The sequence below is a fragment of the Chelonia mydas genome, chromosome 5, assembly GCF_015237465.2.
Source record: "Chelonia mydas isolate rCheMyd1 chromosome 5, rCheMyd1.pri.v2, whole genome shotgun sequence".
NCBI lineage: Eukaryota > Metazoa > Chordata > Testudines > Cheloniidae > Chelonia > Chelonia mydas.
The window spans coordinates 93,594,257-93,613,708 of record NC_051245.2 but is presented as its reverse complement, the minus strand read 5'-3'; the positions used below and the strand labels follow the sequence as shown (position 1 = coordinate 93,613,708).

At 39.3% G+C, this 19,452-nt stretch overlaps 1 protein-coding gene across 3 annotated transcripts in view; it reads left to right on the top strand.

Annotated features, from left to right (window-relative positions):
• Positions 1-19,452, top strand: part of PCSK5 (proprotein convertase subtilisin/kexin type 5) — a 298,169-nt gene that overhangs the window by 210,471 nt on the left and 68,246 nt on the right. The window contains exons 14-21 of one of the 3 annotated variants that reach the window (XM_007065550.4): positions 4,797-4,940; positions 6,635-6,737; positions 7,620-7,813; positions 9,441-9,525; positions 11,923-12,020; positions 12,491-12,620; positions 13,553-13,668; positions 15,595-18,477. In XM_007065550.4, coding sequence (XP_007065612.2) covers positions 4,797-4,940; positions 6,635-6,737; positions 7,620-7,813; positions 9,441-9,525; positions 11,923-12,020; positions 12,491-12,620; positions 13,553-13,668; positions 15,595-15,710 — 986 coding nt within the window. In that variant the 3' untranslated portion in view covers positions 15,711-18,477. Of the gene's footprint in view, positions 1-4,796; positions 4,941-6,634; positions 6,738-7,619; positions 7,814-9,440; positions 9,526-11,922; positions 12,021-12,490; positions 12,621-13,552; positions 13,669-15,594; positions 18,478-19,452 lie in introns of those variants that run through there. The other 2 variants (XM_043547161.1, XM_037901828.2) reach the window with 2 other exon arrangements.

Genomic DNA, 19,452 nt, shown 5'->3' with positions numbered 1-19,452 from the left:
CGACATGAGCAAGCACTCAACGAAGAAAAAACAGTTACTCAAAAGTGAGTGTCTGAAGCTATGCTCCTAAATCCATACTAGAAGCCTAAATAAACAGTCCGATTTTCAACATTGCTGCACAGCAAGAAACTTTGTGTTAAAGTCAATGGAAACTGCTGGGTGCTCAGTATAGTGGAAAATCAGGCAGTCTATTTATTTAAGTGCTAAATAAGGATTTAGAAGACCAACTTTAGGCACCCAGTTTTGAAGGTCTTGGCTACAGCAGTCTAGAGGTCTGGAGCAAAATACAGTCTTCTTCAGTTTTTCAGTCATCACTCAGCTATGTCTGGTCTGATTATCTTCTCACACCAGTTTTCACTGGTGTCATTCCATTGGCTTCAATGGAGTTCCTCCTTTCATCAGGTTATTAAAAAGGAAGCCCATAAAGTCAATGGTCGGCAACTTCATCAATATTTTAATGTTACCAAATTTATTCTTGGGGTAGCCAGAGGCCTGCCTGGCTCCAAGGAATTGGTTAGACCAGCTTGCAACAGCACCCTATGGGTCATCTCCCAGCCAAGTACAGCAAAGAGCAATGCATTCCAACCACCTCCCTCCCGCTCTGCCATGGCATGCTCCTTATGCTAGAGCCTGAGCAAGGGCTGGCATAGAGCCACTCTGATAGTTTTCCACCAGCTCCTTACATAGGGGCTATTCCCCAGAGTCCATTTACAGCCCCGTTATGCTACCAGGGCAGTGTAAAAGAGATAAGCTAAAGAGAGGATTGAGTTCCACCAAATTTTATACAGGACTTACGTAAGTTCAAATACTCTTTAAGGACATGTGCCTGCAAACTCTAGCTTGAATGAGGAGTCCTGTTGATTTCAATACTTTATACTGTATGAACTACAGCACAATTAGTAGTTAATCATATGGAGCTAGATCTTCAAGTGGTGTAAATTGGCAGAGCTCTACTGATTTCAGTTGAGCAATGAGGATTTATAGCTCGTGAGGCTCTAGCTCATGTAGTGCAAAGAAGTTGTAAATCCAGTGGACCTGCCCAGATGAGGATTTCTCTGGCAGCTGGCACAGAGCTATCTTAGCCGTCTCCTCCAATACCCAGCTGTAGAAGTCCACAGCTGGTATATCAGCCCATGGGGCCACAGTTAGCCAGAATAGTTTAAAGAAGTCCTGAGGCTGCTCTAAACTGTCAGGAATCAGGCCAATGGGAAATCATCTCCCATATCTTCAGATGCACCCAGTGGTTATTGGGCACAGCTGAGAATCTGGACCTGGAGAAGTGATTCTTCACTGCCTTGAACCTTGTGTAATCATTTACACCTGCAAAATGGGTGTATGACACCACCAGATCCGAATATCAGTGTTAGACACCGACTCTGCATTCATATGCATGCAAGTGACAACGCAGGGATCCAGGACAGTGGAGAATTCAGGCCCTGGTACTTTTTGTCCTCTTTAGCATCATCTACTTTCAGCATCCAGCGTAGTACTTGCCTCATAATGGAAACCGTCCAATAGCATTCCTGTTCAGAAAAGATTTGCTAATGCCTGGCATATGTTAGCCAAGGAAAAACTCAGATGTTTGGAATGTTTGAATTTTTCCTGGCAGTGATAGATCAGTGGGCAGTGTGTGAGGTAAGCAAAGGTCCATGAGTACATTCTATAATAGTTACCCAGTTTATCACCATAGTCTGAAATTGATCACACTGCTATCACCACCATATGTGTTTTGTATTTCTGCATGTCTTTAAATATTTGTTTAGCTATCAAAAAGTTTTATAATTAAGAACTGCAGTTTTCCTGTCTCAAAATGTGAACAAATGGCCAACCCATGTAATGTTTCTGATGTCGTCAGACCCTAGCATTGGGCAAAGTATTGTCACATCTGTTAGCCATAAAGAAAAGCAGCATCCAGTTTATAAAAAAACAATGTATGTTATTTCTGCATTTAATTCAGCAGAATTAATGGGGCAAAGTGCAGACATATGCTGTCTATGAAACACTGTGGTATACTGTTTCTTCTACACATACAACTGGGGATCTCTTTGTTATGTACTAAATATAAGGAGGGAAAGGGACTGTGGTAGCCAGACTAAATGGTGGAATCAGCCAAAAAGATATGTTGGCTCAAGTGCGTATGGTTTGTATATTTGTTATAAAAGTGTGTGTGTCTGTGTGTGTGTATTTTCATTGTACAAATTAAACCTGCCTTGAGGCAGACTTCATTTATGTGCTGGCGAGTTCCATGGATTTTCTCACTCTTTATCGACTGAACTATTCTTTAAAAGGAAAATACTCCCATGGTAACGCCTGCATTACTCTCCCCTCCACTTGTTTACTTAAGAAACACATTTAAGGCCCAGATCCTGTAAATAGACGTGCTCATGCAGACCACTGCATCATGCAAAGTCCAAGTACAGTAGCTTCAGTAGGACTCAGACTTTAAGGCCAGAAGGGACCACCATGATCATCTAGTCTGACCTTCTGAAGATTGCAGGCCACAGAACCTCACCACCCACTCCTGTAACAGGCCCAGAATCTCTGGCTGTTACTAAAGTCCTCAAATCTTGATTTAAAGACTTCAAGTTACAGAGAATCCACCATTCACTGTAGATCAAACCAACAATTGACCTGTGCCTCATGTCGCAGATGAAGGTGAAAAAAACACAGGGTCTCTGCCAATCTGACCTGGGAGAAAAATCCTTCCAGACTCCATGCATGGGCAGCAAAAATAAGTGGGGTATTTCTGGTGGGGTGCTGGAGAAATTGGTTCTTGGACCAATATTTTTGTCAATGATCTGGAAAAAAAATATAAAATCATTGTTTATAAAGTTTGCAGGTGACACAAAGATTGGTGAAGAATTAAATGATGAGGGCACGGCACTCTGGATCTATTAGTAAAACACATTATTTGACTGCATCCAGTTTATTATAGCCAAATTCAAGGTCATACATCTTAAAACATAGGCCATACTTACAGGATGGGGGACTGGAAAACTGGCTCTGACAAGGATTTGGGGATAAGCACCTAGAGGACATGCTGTGGCTAAAAGGGGCAGTGTGATCCTTGGGTGTATAACCAGAGATTAAAGGTGTTTGATCTAAAGAAGGTTATGGGGCCACTTCAGCACGATCGTGTACAGGGAGATGATATCTGATACTACAGGGCTCTTTAATCTAGTAGACAAAAGCAAGTGACTGGGAGGTGAAGCTAGAAAAATTCATCCTGGAAATAAGGTGCACATTTTATATACTAGTAGGGTAATTAACCATTAGAACAGCCTAACAAGAGATATGGTAACTCCATCACTTGAAGTCTTTAAATCAAGGTTGGACGTCTTTCTAAAACATATGCTCTAGCTCAACTACAAGTTGTTGGGGGCTCAATGCAAGAATTAAGCTACTCCTGTGTGATGCAATAGATTAGACTTTAGGACCATGGCCTTCTCTGGCCTTGTAATCAAGAGAGGACAAAATAATGTCAGATAAAGAGTAGGATTTCTATAAGATTGGCAATACTGGGTTGACTGAGACACGTACTATTTCACAACAGTCTTTAGTCTGAAAATATAACAGTTGAAAAGACAAAGGGTGATCACCTCCCATCAGCCAGTCAGCTTAGGAAAACCTCTGCTTCTTTTTGCTTAAATTGTAGGTGTTGAATGTAAAATCAAAGAGGTAATAGGGCACATAATTTGGGTACCTCACTAGAGGATAGCAACAAAATTGGGAGAATACAGAAAGATAACTAGGATTTAGTAAAAGTTAATGGAACTTAACTTCCATAGTTTAAAAATACACAGGCAAAGGAAAATATTACAGCCCAAAAACGAATTGTGGAGAGCAACTAATATAAAGGAGGGCGTAAACTTATTTGAATTTTACCATACATGTAGTATGAGTGATCTTCTTAAAGCAAGGGTAATTTGGTTTAAACTTCTGAAAAAAAGTTGCTCCGAGGGAAGAGCAATTAACCAAAGAACAGCCCACCATGAAACATAGCTGCAGGACTTCTTCAAATATTCACTGCTGACCTATTTCAGTCCCAAGCCTTCCATGATGAGAGACTGACAATTATGTTGACTTGGGTTAAATTGTATAATGGTTTTTTAATGTGGGCAAATGCAATCAAGGGAGCAGTGTGGACAAACTTATTTTCCATATTGTAATTTTATAGTATGGGTTGTCACTGACAGTGATGTTTTCAGAGGATGTCATGGAAGTTTTACTACAGAGTTTTGATAAGTTAGAAGAGTTTTTCTTCCCTTAGTGTGCATTAGTAGACCTTCGTTAAAGCCAATAGGAGTTACTCATTGGATATTATAAGAAAATCAACCCCTTTAATAAACTGGCATCCCATCAATTGTGCAACTAATTAATTGACAGATTAAGAATAATAAAAAAGAAAAGTTGATTTACTAGTGTTCTGAAGGAAAGTGAAATCTGGGATGAAAACTTGCCTCATTGAAGTCTGTATGAGTTTTCCCATTGATTTCAGGGTCAGGATTTCATCCCTTATTTGAAAACTTAAGTAGGCTTTTATTAGAACTGGAAGAGGTTGATGTGGTGGAAGATCTGATGTATGAAAAACTGATTTAGAAGGGTGAGCTGGTTTGGATTTATACTGAAGCTAAAACTGCATTCTCTCTGTCTCACGACACAGAGATAAAGCAGGGGCTCAAACTCACTCATATTCATTCACTAGTTCACATGATCAAAATCAAAATCCACATGAGAGAGAGAAAGAGAGGATGTAAGTCATTTCTAAGATTATGCTTTAAATATTTGACTGCTAGGCAAATTGAAAGAATGGTCCTTAGTTCTTTATGGGACATCCATCCAGCCTTACTCGCCAAGAAACGATTTTCCCAAAGTGGAACGAGTGCGCTCCAGTCCAGTCGAAGACCCTACAGAGGACTATGGGACAGATGACTATGCAGGTGAGTTGGAGTCTACATCTCGAGGAATCATTCATTTACTGTATCTCATGTATAATAGAGTTGAGGACTAATTTGGCCCACTGTATGTGCCATTGTACTGTCAGAACGTCACTGCCTAGCCACCTTAAGTGTTTGATGTTCACCACTTCTCTATACTCTTCCTCCTTCTGTCTACTTGCATTCCCTAATTAGAGGCTAAGATCTTGGAGGCAGGAACTGTGCCTTTTTTTTTTTGTTTGTTTGTTTGGAAGCCACTTAGCACCATGTGGATGCTTCTGAAAACAAATAATAAACAACAACAATAACCAAAGCAGTTGAATAAAAAATATCCACAGTTACTTTGAGCTGCCTTTCCCTTTCTCTGGACTGAAGAGGAAATTTGTATGTGTGTTTATAAAACTTCTTTTCATAAGTTAGAATTGTAATAAATATAAACATGCAAGCTTTATAATAATTACATGCAGGAAAATGAACTTTCTAAGATCAAAAGCATGATGCCAACCAAAGCTCTAGTAAAAAGGCTTTGCACTGAGGTTTTTCCCATGAGGAATGGGAGTGGTGGGACTTCACTTAAGAGTTTTGATTAAGAGCCGAGTCATGTGACTTGTTATTTAAAGTTGCACATAAATCTTTTTAATTCTGATTTTTTTTAAGCATGGCAAGTACATATGGTATATTCATGATGAATATACATGGCGAAGAATTCCCCAGCAGTATATATGAGCAGGTGTTCGGGATGGTATCATCTACATTGTGTCAGGAGAGACAATCTCTTTCAACTGAGCTCTATCAGAAATTGTCCATTGTCTTCATCGAATCTTTTATTATAACTAGTCTTCCTGGCATCAGTCAGATAGCATCAGAGCGAGAAGACAACAAGTCAGTGGGGCTGGCCTGTTTCGGTATGACATTATTTATTCCAACAATGTCTCGTGCGTTCTGAAAGCACTTAGGCCCATTATGTGTGAAAAGGAACTTTTGAAGGCAAATAGCTTGGTAATATTTGATTGGATGATTCTGTGATCAGTATCTCTCTGTCTAAAGGTAGAGTGCCAGCCCCGAGATGACAGCATTATACTGAGAACTTTTCCATTCTCCACTCACTCTTGAACCTCTCTTTATTTTGGAAGGTGATTGAGCCACTCTAGAATCACCTGGACAGACTGAGGTTTTCCTTTTTTTTTTTTTTTTCCCCCTATTCTGGCTTCAGGCATCAACATGGCATGGAGATGGGATTGACACATGATGGTTACTGAGCAGCTTTCCGTAGTGATAACGTTTAAGCTGCCAAACACTTTTGATGGTATTAGTTATAAACACCAAACCACTATTATTAACAACAATATGCTAGCGATAGCCTGCCAAATACTGTTTGCTCCCAATCTTAGATTTATTTGGGCACAACAGAGCTATTTATGATAAATGATGTTGTTAGTCTTTGTTAAGGGACTCAGGGACCTTCGGGCATCAGTGACAAAAAATGTAAATGATTTTATTTATTATGAAAGCATCTGTTTGACTCCACAAATAGTATCTGATAAGTCTGTGTTAGCTTCACTGTAGCTAGTCACTGAGTCCACATAGGGAACTGGGCTAATTATACTCTGCATTATCGTAATATTTTGTAAGGACCACAGAGTAGCAAATGCAGATGTGTCATTTCTCCCCTCCTTTGATTTTTGGATTTATTAAAGGTCCGTGCAATGCAGAATGCAGTAAAGTAGGGTGTGATGGACCAGGACCAGACCACTGTACTGATTGTCTACACTATTACTACAAATCTAAAAACAACACCCGGTAAGAAAGGAAAAAACATCTTTATATATTATCCCTTGTTCAGTTTTTATCTTAACATCTCCCTCCTTTTCCCTTTTCTACAGGATATGGAATAATTTCTCTTACCTTTAGTTTATTTTACAAATTTGCGTAGGAGTTAGAGGAAAGTCCTACTAATTTGAATGTAATGTACATCCTTCAAACACCATTTCCTGATTATTCAGCCATCATCTGACTATTTTTTTTAACAAAATGAACATAAAAACAAAATTAGAACCAGCATAGCTAGTACATAGCATCAGTCACTGGGCTTGGGCAAGCTTGGGGCAGATATAAATGGTTAAAAATGAAACTGTGTGATTGTCTGATGAGGGAATTGCCAGTGACCCAGCAGATGCTGCAGGGAAAGAAAGTGAGTGGATGCAATGCTTGTGAGGATTACCTTTTGTTAAATTCTCTGGTAGAAAGGAGAAGTAATGATGCTGAGCAAGGTGGCTGTTTTATACTTGTGGATCTATAGGGCAGTGGTCTCCAAACTTTTGAGGGTTGTGCCCCTCTTACTCCTGTCTGCGTCTCCCTGCCTCTTCCAGGGCCAGGGTGGATGGGAACGGGGTAAGGGGACTGAAGCTGAGGTCGCAGTTGCGGGTGAGTCTGGGGCCGGGGTGGGGCCGGGAGCCGGAGATGCGGCTGCACAAAGGACCAGAGGAGAGCTGGGGGCGGGGAGGGGCTGGGTGGTGCTCCCTCCCTGCCCTTTGTAGGGGCTGGCCCACCCTCCACCCCCACCTCCCAAAGGTTCCTCCGTGCTCCCTAGGTGGGGCGCGCCACACAGTATGGGGACCTCTGCTATAGGGTGGTGGGTTTACATCAGTGACGACTCTGCCTTTTCTTCACTGCACAATGCAGGATCTGTGTTCCAAACTGCCCACCTGGTCACTACAATGCAGACAAGAAACGCTGTAAAAAATGCTCACCCAATTGTGAAACCTGTGTTGGAAGCCACAGTGACCAGTGCCTGAGCTGTAAATCCGGTTACTATCTCAATGAAGAATCCAATAGCTGTATTACCAGCTGCCCAGATGGATTTTACCTTGACAAGAGTCAGTATTTTCTCCTGCTTATTTCTTTGGGCTTCCAATATTTGGGCTGGGTTGTTTGGGGGAGGTCAGGAGATAGTTTTTAAGATTAAAAGTGTATTTTGATACTTTCATCTCTTTTCTAAATCTCATTCCTTTTATGAAATTGTTGGGAACCAATCCTGATCAAGTGTCTCTTCCAAAACTAAACCTGGATTCTGCTGAGATTATTAGCTCTTGAAAATCATGCTTAGCGGGTACCTGACAAAATCCTTCCCTTTCTCGTTCTGACTAGGAAGTGGAGGTAGCAGAGCAACGCTTGGCCCACTACAATAGTAGATCCACTATGTGGTGGGGGAACATGTGGAAGAATGCATCTTCCTGCCGCTCCAGAAAGGAGCAGCGTGTGCTGATCTCCAGCACATATTAAACATTACTTCCTAAACTGGGACACCATGCTTCCCTGGTAAACCAGAGGGCATGTGAGAGCCAGAAGGGCATGCTGCTCGGCTGCTGCTACATTGGTGTACTAAGGAAGATAGAGGCTCTGTCCTCAACTCTTAACACAGCTGCACAAAATGGGCAAAATTTGGTAGACATTTAATATCTGCAGTAATGCAATGATGCAGTAGCAGTAATGTACATGGCCCTGTGGGAGACCTGGCTTTAATTCCCACCTATGGATGACCATGCAGAGTCCCCAAGTCTTAATTCCCAGCCTAGACCATGATCATATAAAATATTTAATCCCAGGGATGTAGGCACATCCTTAAAGATAATTATGTGCTTAAGAGCTTTGCTGAACTGGGGCCGGTGTCTCCTGCCTGTAGTCCTGTGAAGCAGTTTACTCATAACCAGGGATAGCAGGGACAGATATTAGCTTCATTTCTTTCATTTTCACTTTAAAAGAACAAAGTAGTATTATTCTTTCTACTACAATGTCTCCTCTGCCTGATCAAGATGCAGGATAAAAGAGAATGTGGAGTTAGATTGGATTCTCACAGCCCTTTTCAGGTAGAAAGTTGGTGTCCATGATACAGCACCTCCAGGGTAAGAAGAGTAAATGGGTGGAGAAACATGGCCACTTTAGGTCTTATAGCTGCGGTAAAGGGAACCTGTTAGCGGAGAGGGCACAGTAATATGTTGCTTAGGTTTGATAAGATCAGAAGAGTGCAATCAGGCATAGCCTTGAACCCCAAAAAAATGAAATTAGGAAAGTCTGTTTGCTTAAATGATCTAAAAGACAATTACACAAAGGTTACTAGATCGCTTTGCATGAGCAATTTATGTAGAAACGCTTATTTGCATGAATTTAGTATTCTTCCTATTATTTGAAAAGATTGCATGAGTCAGTAATAAAAACATAGTTAATTTAAACAAGTGTATTCATATAAGTGTTTTTACAATCTCAAAGCATATTATTTTTCAAAGGAATAGGATGTTATTTTCAATATTTAGAAATAATTGAAAGCATTTGATAAAGAAGGTCAATATATAAGTAGCACTTCAGCTATTTAATTTTATTCTTGCTTTCTATTTCCATTCCTTGTGCCAAGGTAGAAAAGCAATAAACAATGGACTATATCCATATAATTTTATTAAACATGATTGACCAGGGTTTTCGGGGCTGGTTTTCTTTTTTCCTTTGCAGATAAGATTGCTTGCCGGAAATGCAGTGAGAACTGTAAGACATGTGCTGAATCCCAAAGCTGCACAGAATGCAGACATGGCCTAAGGTAAAGATATGATGGATTTCACTGCACACAATAGCCAAAGAGACTTCCTGAGTCTATGGACATATATCAAAGAGACGTACATTATATTACTATTTAACCTTGTCTGGGCCTCCATTTATGTGTTCTATTGCTGTTTGTGCTGTAATTTAATACTTTCTTGTGCCATCATAAGCCATCTTGGGTAACAATGAATTTTAAAAAATGTTTAACAGCGGGCAAAATGAAAGTTGTAGCCATGTAAAAGCTGTGTTCTTCACTTTTTTGACCTACAGCGTGGCAGTCAAGGATTATTTCAGAAGTGGAACTGGTGAATTGTATTAATCCTTCTGATTCATTCCTGTGATAGTTAGAAACTATTTCCTTATCTTTATTGTGTCTCTTCAGACATCCAATCATTCACTTATCTTAAGTACCTCAGGCTCAATTCCATTACGATATGGTTATGCCTATATATTAAACAGCAGTGGGTATTTTTGCTGGGTACGGGGACTTAATCACTTCTGAAACTGATAGGTAAAATCCACAGAGCAGCAGCAGCACCCATGTTTACTTCCATGTGAATGAGTGACCTTTTGATCCAAGCAGAGAGGGTCAACTATCCCTGTAGCATTTGTAAGGGATTGTATGCTGGCTTTATGCCACACAAAAATTGAGGTCAAAATCTGGATCTGAGACTTGTTTAGAATAAGGATGATCCTTGATTGTTTTAGTATTGGACATGTACTTTGTGTCAAAATAGATTACAGTCTTTGAGTTAGTGTAAGCTGACCATTAGAATTAGTTTCCTTGAATGTCTAGGCCTAATTTCTTTTTCACATGGTAAAGCCACTTCTCACTCTCTATATACCCGCGGTGCATTTAGATTTTTCAACCACCTGCGTTGTTCTGTCTCCAATGATGTGGTTTGTCACTCATTAGAAAATGACCTTCCTTCGAGAGAAGGCTTGATCTGAGGGAAGCAAGGCATCAGATCAAGCCAAGGCCCCAGCACATTGAAACCCTCTGTAAAACGTGGATGATGTTTACTTCCCTCACAGGAGTGCTGTGAGGCTATTGGTAAATTCATGGCTGTGGAGCATGTTGAGATCTTCTAATGGAAGGTGCTATGGAAGTGTAGAGTATTATTAATTTGTGTAACTACACCCTCTTATGACAAGCCTGTGAACAGTTGTGGGGGAAAATGTGAAAATCTTGAGGACGATTTCAGGAAGTTTTCCTAAGTTTTGCCTTTTATGTTTCTGACTAATTTTAATAGCCACACTTATACCTCCTCAAGTTGCTCTGGTGCTAGTCTCTTAAAAATGATGCAAGCTGGTAAACTCAGGCAGACATCCGCTTAGCAAAGCAAGAGTGTGGAGATGTTTCATAGCTATATCAGGCAGCCCAGTGGAAGAGCCAAGGTTACAGGTTTGTAGGAGAGAGTATCTAACAGGTTTCCTGGACTACAGTTGTCTATTTGTTCTGTGGATAGCCATTCCAAAGACTAAAATTCAAATGAAACATGGAACATAGGCTGCAAATTCTGGATTCAGATCAAGATTTCAGGCCCTCCCAAAGTTAATTTGGAGCCAAGGTTTTTGTTCAGCTGATTATGTGTTTAATCCTGCAAGGAGCCAAATGCCTTCAAGTTCCCACTGATTTCAGTGGGATCTGGAAGCTCTCAGCACTTCAAGGTATTGATCCTTTTAGTGATAGGGAAGTTAAACTCAATAATTGCAACTACACTTTGAAGTGAAGATTTCATTGATGTGAATGGGATGATGCAAAGTAGTGGTTTGCAAATACTATTTGGCTGGAGACAGCTGTCTGCAATAGTGCTAGACTGTAATTCCCCTGTGTGGATGCAGCAGGCATGAACTGAAGGGTCCCAGTTCACATGCAAACTCAGAACCTTTACAAAGGGAAATCCTCGTGCTGCATTAAGTGGCACCCTTCACACTGAGTTGGTATTTGTTAGTATTTTAACGTGGTATTAGGGGACACCACTGGTAACGTTGCATGTTTGTAAGTGTAGTGGTACTGACCCCAGACCAAGTTCCATTTGGGTAATTACATTCTGCATACTTGAATTTTCTTTGCATTTTCCCTTAGATTTGGCATTCTTCTTCACTTCCTGTCCTATACTACTGTTTGCTACAAGTTGTGAAACTCCACCGTAGATGTAGGTGCATGTGTGAAATGACTGCTATATTTAAGTTTGTAAAGAACTTGCAGTGAAAGAAGCTGTATAAGTGTACAGTAGGATACTATCATTTCACTGAACTTTTATTAACGGAATTTCAAGAGAGACCTACATTGCAGAATACTTTAGGTTTCTGAGTCTGATCATTGTCCTCCCTCCTTACCTTGCTGTTAGCTGGTCAGTATTAAACAGTCTAATTTGTACTTTTGCACTAGTTTATATGGATCCAGATGCGCTGTCCGCTGTGAAGAAGGAAAATATCACAACGGCAGGGAATGTGAACCGTGTCACCGTTCCTGTGCAACGTGTGCAGGTACCTCAGTGACATTTGGCTTCGCGTAATCATTATGTCCTTTGTGCAGTATGACATCACGTTTCCAAATACAGTATGATGACTGGCTTGTAAATGAAAAGTTATGCCCTGGAGGTTCTTTAATAGATCTTTGAGTAAAGTGGGCTTCTTCCTGTTGACATAAAAATATAAACGTTCTAGCTGAAAAGTACACACACACTCACTAGCTATCTTTGCTTGTGATTCCTAGCTGTAGAAATAACAATTTTTTTCTCAGAAAAAAGTATGGCAGGATTACCGCTATATTTATCTTTTGTTGCTAGCTGATATAGTTTGCAGTACATGTAGGCAAGGTGTAAAGCAACGAGAATATATATGTCCAATAACCTATGATGAGCAGATGTTTTGTTACAGTTAGCGATGCTGTCTGTTATCCAGGCTATACTGAGAATGTGTCAATGTGTTACAGTGTATTTTCTCTTGGCTTTAAGGCTCAGGAGCAGATGCTTGCATAAACTGCACAGAAGGTTATTTTATGGAGGATGGAAGATGCGTGCAGTCCTGTAGTGCTGGTTATTACCTTGACCACTCTCTTGAAAACGGATACAAAACCTGCAAAAGGTAGATATAGTCGTCAAAGGCTACATTATATTTTTGGGGGTTTTTTAAAGCAAGTGTCTAATATTTGATATCATACATCTACTACTGTGTAAATTGGATTAAATAATAGAATGTTATGACATTGTAGAACACATTTCTGGGTGTTGAGAATAAGAGAATACACAGTATGCTCAGCAAACTATGGGAAGAAAACAAGAATTGTTAACTTGATTGTAATTTTTATATAAGGGCTTTTAAAATGGATTTCAGTGCGTGTGTATATGTGTTCTGCTTATTTAAATCAAGATTTTATTAAGCAATTTGAAATTACAGGCATAAAAATATGGTAACTAGTTAACAGATCTAGCAGAGGGGCTGTTCTTTTCCATTAAAGAAGCAATAGTAGCCATTTGCCAAGAGGTAAATTGCCATTCATATGGACCATTCAGTTCCTCAGCTATACACAACCAGCAATGGAGCAGAAATACTTGATGGACAAGGCTTGGTAAGCTTTTGCTGAGTTTTATTTGAAAGGAACAGAGTTTTTTGCACATCTTTGTAAAGTACAGTTCAGGCCCTTCTGAAGCTCATATTTTTTGACTTTGGACAAACTCTCTTTGACGGAGGCAGCATTGGGAATCACCTTTTGTTACAGCTTTCCACAGAAAACACATAATACTCCTTCAATCTTCTATGACATGCTTTACTTTTTGATCCTTATCTCCCTGTGTAGTTTTGTCCAGTCTATGGATGCCTAATGTGTTTTATAAATGTGACTGGTTACTTCTACCTGCTGTACTTCGTTTCAAAATTTTCAGAATCAAGTAGTTATCATTAAATAAAAGAATATGAATTATCTCAGTGACGAGAACTTAACTGAGACAGTGTGATGGAAATTCTTGTTGTTGCTTAGTGGCAATTGTGATAACTTCTGGCTTTTGTTTTGTTTAAAGATGTGATGCCAGCTGCTTAGAATGCAGCGGTCAAGGAGACAAAAACTGTACAACTTGTCCAAATGGCTATATCTTAGATACCGGGGTCTGTGTAATTGGAACAGTCTGTAAGGATGGTGAGTATTATTATTTTTCTCAAAAATACTCCTTTTGTTGGCATCAAAGTTAACATAATTGTTCCACGTTTTGTGTTGGTTTGGCTTCTTGAAGTATTTTGGATCTCCTAAATGATTATTTAGTTATATTTTCAGATTTATACATGGGGCAAATATATAATATGGATTATTTTTGTTTCACAGACCCCATTCTTTATCAGCGCTTTAGCCCATGATTTCCACCTCATTTGTTTTGTAATGGGCATTTCCTTAGAAAGATTTTTCTTGTGACTATCTTAATGCACTCTTAACTGAAAGATTCATCTGTGTCTGATTTGCCCTTCTAAACTGTAAAGATGTTGACAACTAATGTGATGTTAACTCTCAATAACCTTAATTGAATTATGTGAATGAATAGCAAAGGGAAATAGAGACAATTTGAAAATATTGTACTATCTTCATAATGGAGATTTTGGCATTCTCTAAGCAATTTGTTGCATTTAATACAGCATTGCTCTAACTGCATATTATTAGCTTCATTACTATATTATGTAAAGCAACAAAGTGTGTTAACAGTTAAAGAGATAACAGGGTCCTTTTCCTGAAGGTGTTACTACCTAAGGTCATTGCAGGTACGGTCCAATTCAACAAGTGAGATCATTTCAGAACAGAAGCTTAGTGTTACACACAGTGGGGCAAATATCTGACAAAGCAAATATAGTAAGAACTAATGATGATTCTGGGGCCCATTTAGCTCCCATTTAAGTCAAATTAGCATTTTACCGTTGATTCAGTGGAAGCAGGATTGGACCCATAGTGCTTCTTTGGACATTTATAGATCATGTTAGTCAGTTTACACTTTCAAGTCAGATAAAGCTAGTAGTAAAAGGAAAACTAAAGTCATGTACTCACAGTATCCTCTTGCATATCAGCAATATGTTGCAATACCTGTTGGGTCTGGTACTGCTTCGGCTAAAATATGTCCTCATTTATACCTGTGCAACCACAATGAGTTTGCACAGATGGGCATCACTGAGGGCAGAGTTTTGTTTCTTGTACTTTTCATGGATTGTTATTGATGTTGAGCTGAACAAGAAAGGAGCTTAGGCAAAGTAAATTTCATTAGAAATACTCTTTTGTGTGAACATGATTATACCAGCCTCTCACTTTCCGTGACTGTTTCACACCATCCTTTTTATGAAAAATACTATGTACGCACACCCAAGTGCTTTCCTCTGCCCACTTGTACAAATTAGAGTAGCGTCTGTGGATACAAAAACAAAATGGTACAAGACCAACATGCACAGAAATAACTAACTCATCATTTTATTGGCATATGGCTCAATCCTTCCAGAAGCTGAGAAGTCCGAGGAAGTACTGAGCACTCTCCACTCCCATTGAAGTCAGCAGGCATTGAGAAGGTGCTCATGCACATGGTGTTATTTTTATTACAGTAGCCTAGGAGGACAAACACAGAAGTAATAATGTTGCTTATAATTTTCAAAGAAGGAGGATCTTATATTACCGGCAGGGGATCAAGAAGCATTGGTTGCTTGTCAGACTTACAAAGGTTCAATTTCTGTTTAGAATGTTTTATTCTCTTTCTGTGATATGACTGTTATATCCTTTTGATTCATAATAACTCAGAAAAAATCCTTCACTGTATTTATCACTGTTTTCTAATTATTCTTTTTCTAATCTTTTTTTTTCCCTTTCACAAATGGATACCAATCACTCCCTGTCGGACAACACAATATTTCTTCTTGAAAAAAAAAATGTTGTTGACTGAAATTCCTTTTGATGGACCAAATTTCCTACTTGCTACCTGCTCCTGAATGGTCTCTTCCATCAAATCTGCCTGTCTGACCAATTAAACCTTCCTCCGTTGTACACCATGCTCTTCAAATCTTCAACTTGCCCCCTCCCTCTATCGCTGACCTCCGGAAGCAACGGAAGAATCTTGGGCCGAGGGAGGATTCTGTATGCTAGTGAAAAAGAACAATCTGTGTCAAAGGAAGGTACTTCAGCAACTGTGTTGCAGAACATGTACGCACAAAGGGTGAACTGGTACCTCCCAGAATCCTCTTGCTCCTGTAGACTTATAGATTAATCCATATTATTAAAAAAAAGAAAAAAGAAAAAAAAAAAAAAGCAAGCCACCTCTTTCTCTCTCTCTCTCTCCTCTTTGTCAGGGGAGATGGTGAACTGTTTGTTGGAACTTTAATGGAAAAAACTACAACAAGCCTACCTTTCATAACTGGGTGTTTAGAGCTAAGCATCCGGGATCACAGTCAGTATTGTGTGACCAAAGCATTGATGCCAAAATTAACATTAAAGTAATTATTTGATTTCCTGTCAACCTTAGGATTATCCCTGTTTTTGATGGTCCTTTTTCTTCCTTTCCCCTTTTTTTTTCCTGCTTGTTTCCCCTTCAAGATGTTTAAAGAGTGTTTCAAGAATACGACACAAGTTTACATGGATTAAAACAAAACAAAAACAAAAAAATACTCGCATCAGTCTTTTTTTGTGCTTATATATTAATAGTCACGGGGAACTTAAGAAAACCAGCCCTTGAGGGAATTAGAAACATCTTTATATGTGGGACTATGTTCTGCATCCTTTGTATCAGTATTAAAAATAAATTAAAAAGTGATCAATTCCACACATATTTCTTACTTTGTGTCCTATGCTGTGTGCTGTTTTTTGCATCATGCAGTATTTACATACATTTTGCTTCTCCCACCCCAGTTATATAGATCTGGTTATTAGACAGTTAGCTTCTTAACTGCTATTCTGGGATTTTAATTTCTTTCTTTAAATTGTCAAAGCTATTTGGAATAAAATGTAACATTCCAATAACACCTAAGTTTTGACAAGGGCATTCTTCCTATTGTGAACAAATTGTCTTCACTACCCATCAGATCCAGCGGGGATCAATTTATCGCGTCTAGTCTAGACGTGATAAATCGACCCCCGAGTGCTCTCCCGTCAACTCCTGTACTCCAGCGCCGCGAGAGGTGCAGGCAGAGTCGACGGGGGAGTGGCAGCAGTCGACTCACTGCAGTGGAGACACCACAGTAAGTCGATCTTAAGTACATTGACTTCAGCTACATTATTCACGTAGCTGAAGTTGCATAACGTAGATCGATTCCCGCCCCCCCGTGTAGACCACGACTTAGGTGTTGCTATTTGGAATAAAATGTAACATTCCAATAACACCTACGTTTTGACAAGGGCATTCTTCCTATTGTGAATAAATTCCAAAAGGAGCTGGTCCTCTTATTTTTCATGAATGAAAGTATTTTATAAACTCATGTCTGGAGCACACAGGTAACACTTAAGTAGTAGTTGTATAATCTTATCTTGTATTTTAGCAAACAGGGGGCCCAATCCTGCAAACGTGTACTACTAGTCACAGTGCTAATACATAGATTTCAGTGATACTACATCCAGAAGTAGGTGTTTACAGGACTGGGCCCTATAACTGGAACTGATACACTGGGTCAAATTCAACCCTTGGAGTAACTACATTTAGATCAATACATTTACATCAAGAGACGATGTCTATCCAGTTTGGATTTTGTGTAATAATATCCCTCTTGGCAGTCTGGGCCTTAAGCTGCTCTTAATCAACAATGGTATAAATTGGGACTAACCCCAGTGAAGCCAGTTTAAGCGAGAGAGGAATAAGGCTCCTGTGTTTCCTTTTCTAGTTACACATCATTCCCAGTCAAGATATTTTTATATGTTCCTATTAGCATATTGCTAGACACACATTAATTAGGTGAAATGTAGTAAATTAAATTTCAAAGATATTGATTTGATTAAGGGCTTTTCTTCACTACAGAGCTAAATTGGCATAATGGCTTCGATTTAGCAGGTCTAGTGAAGACATGCTCAATCGATGGGAGAGCGCTCTGCCATCGATTTCTCTACTCCACCACAATGAGAGGTGGAAGCAATGTCGGTGGGAGAGCATCTCCCATTGACATAAAGAAGTGTGGACCCTGCGGTAAGTAGATCTAAGCTACATTGACTTGAGTTACACTACTAACATAACTCAAATTGCATAGCTTAGATTGACCAGCAGCGGTAGTGTAGACCTGGCCTAAAACAAGTCTTCCTTCTGTACAAAAATAATCTGGGTGCGACGATCAGTGACACACAAATGGAAAATGGAAAACATTTCTGTAAAAACATATATCGTAGAAATAGAACTTCTAGACTTCCCTTTTTTCAGTATGAAATCTGTCCCTGAATTTTTACAAATGAAAGCACTGGTGCCAGTAGAAACAATATGTTCCTTTTCCCAGAGAACAGCTGAATTCCTACAGACATCCCATTTTCTATGATAGTAAAAGAACTGTGACGTTCCTTTGGTGTTCATTAAATTTCCTGCTAAACATTCAAAGTCATGACAACTTTATTTGTGCTAGTTTAACTACTAGTCTGTTACGTCCTTATTACTCTAATAACATTATTAACTAGAACATAATGCTTTCAAAGTTTAAGTTAATATTATATATTATATATAAATATATATATATTCATAATTGAGATATAATTATGTAATGGATTGTAAAGAATTTGTTTGGATACTTACAAATGTCTCTAACACTATTATAGAGAAGAAATTAATATCTTTGTTTTCTTTTTAAAATACTGACACATTGTTAAATCCAAATTCATTTTTACTGAAAAATACTGTACATGTGTAAAATGTTCAGTTGTTATTTGTAAAATAGAGTAGTACTGTTGTAATTGATACTGGCCAAAATCAATGTTATTCCATATTTTATTTTTTCTATTAAATTAACCTAAGTTCCTGTTGCTTTGGTCTGGAAAAACATGTTGATGATTGTTGATATGTAAAGTATCTCGCTTTAGGAGAGGAAGGTAATTTTTATGTTAAAAAGCAGTTTGATATCACATATAAGTCATTGTGACAAAGTGGGGGAGGGGGTTGTTTTTTGTTTTTAATGAATGAATTGACTTTTTGAAAAGCAGTGGTATTTATCATGGCAGAAACACCTGTTTTTGATGGAGGTTACTTTTTGTGCTGTAGAAACACAACTGAAGCTGAATTCTGATGCAGGATAGCTTCGACTTCTTCTGATCCATAACAGTAATTATCAGTCCAGTTTCTTTCATATTTAGGATTAAAACCCAGATCCATACCTACCTAATTGCCGAGATGGTTAGGAATAGATTAGGGTAAGACATTCACGTTTCCAGTTAGGCAGCCAGAGGTGTCCATTGTGCAATGGATTGCTGATCTCCATTATTTCCCAATGCATAGATGTCAGTACCACAAAAGCACTGCATTAGGCCCTGTGCTTATAAATGACTGTTCGCAGGCAGATTGCTGCACCCGTGAAGACCCTCACTGATGTCACCAGGCCTCCACATGGATGCAGCATTCCAACCATACAGGTTTGGGGCCTTTATTGATGTTAATTGATATCTTTGTCGAGCATCTCAGCTGAGAGATGAAGAACTGAATGGCCTTGGAGACTGAATGACCTTTCATCCACAGAGGTAGTCTCTTCAGAGTCAGTGAGGGCAGTCTGAGGAAGCCTGCACTTCAGCTGCCCAATCAGAGTATGTTCTGTAGTGGTTTTCAATCCAGTACCTTTTGCTAGCTCTAAAACCACTTAAAAATAAAGGGCTAGACCAGCGATCACACTCTCCCCGCTGCTCCTGAGAGAGCGTGAACTTCAGCCTGTTGCAGCATACACCACCTCTCACCCCCCCCAACACGCTGGTATAATTACTCTATAAGCACACTGGGGAGACAGTCACAGG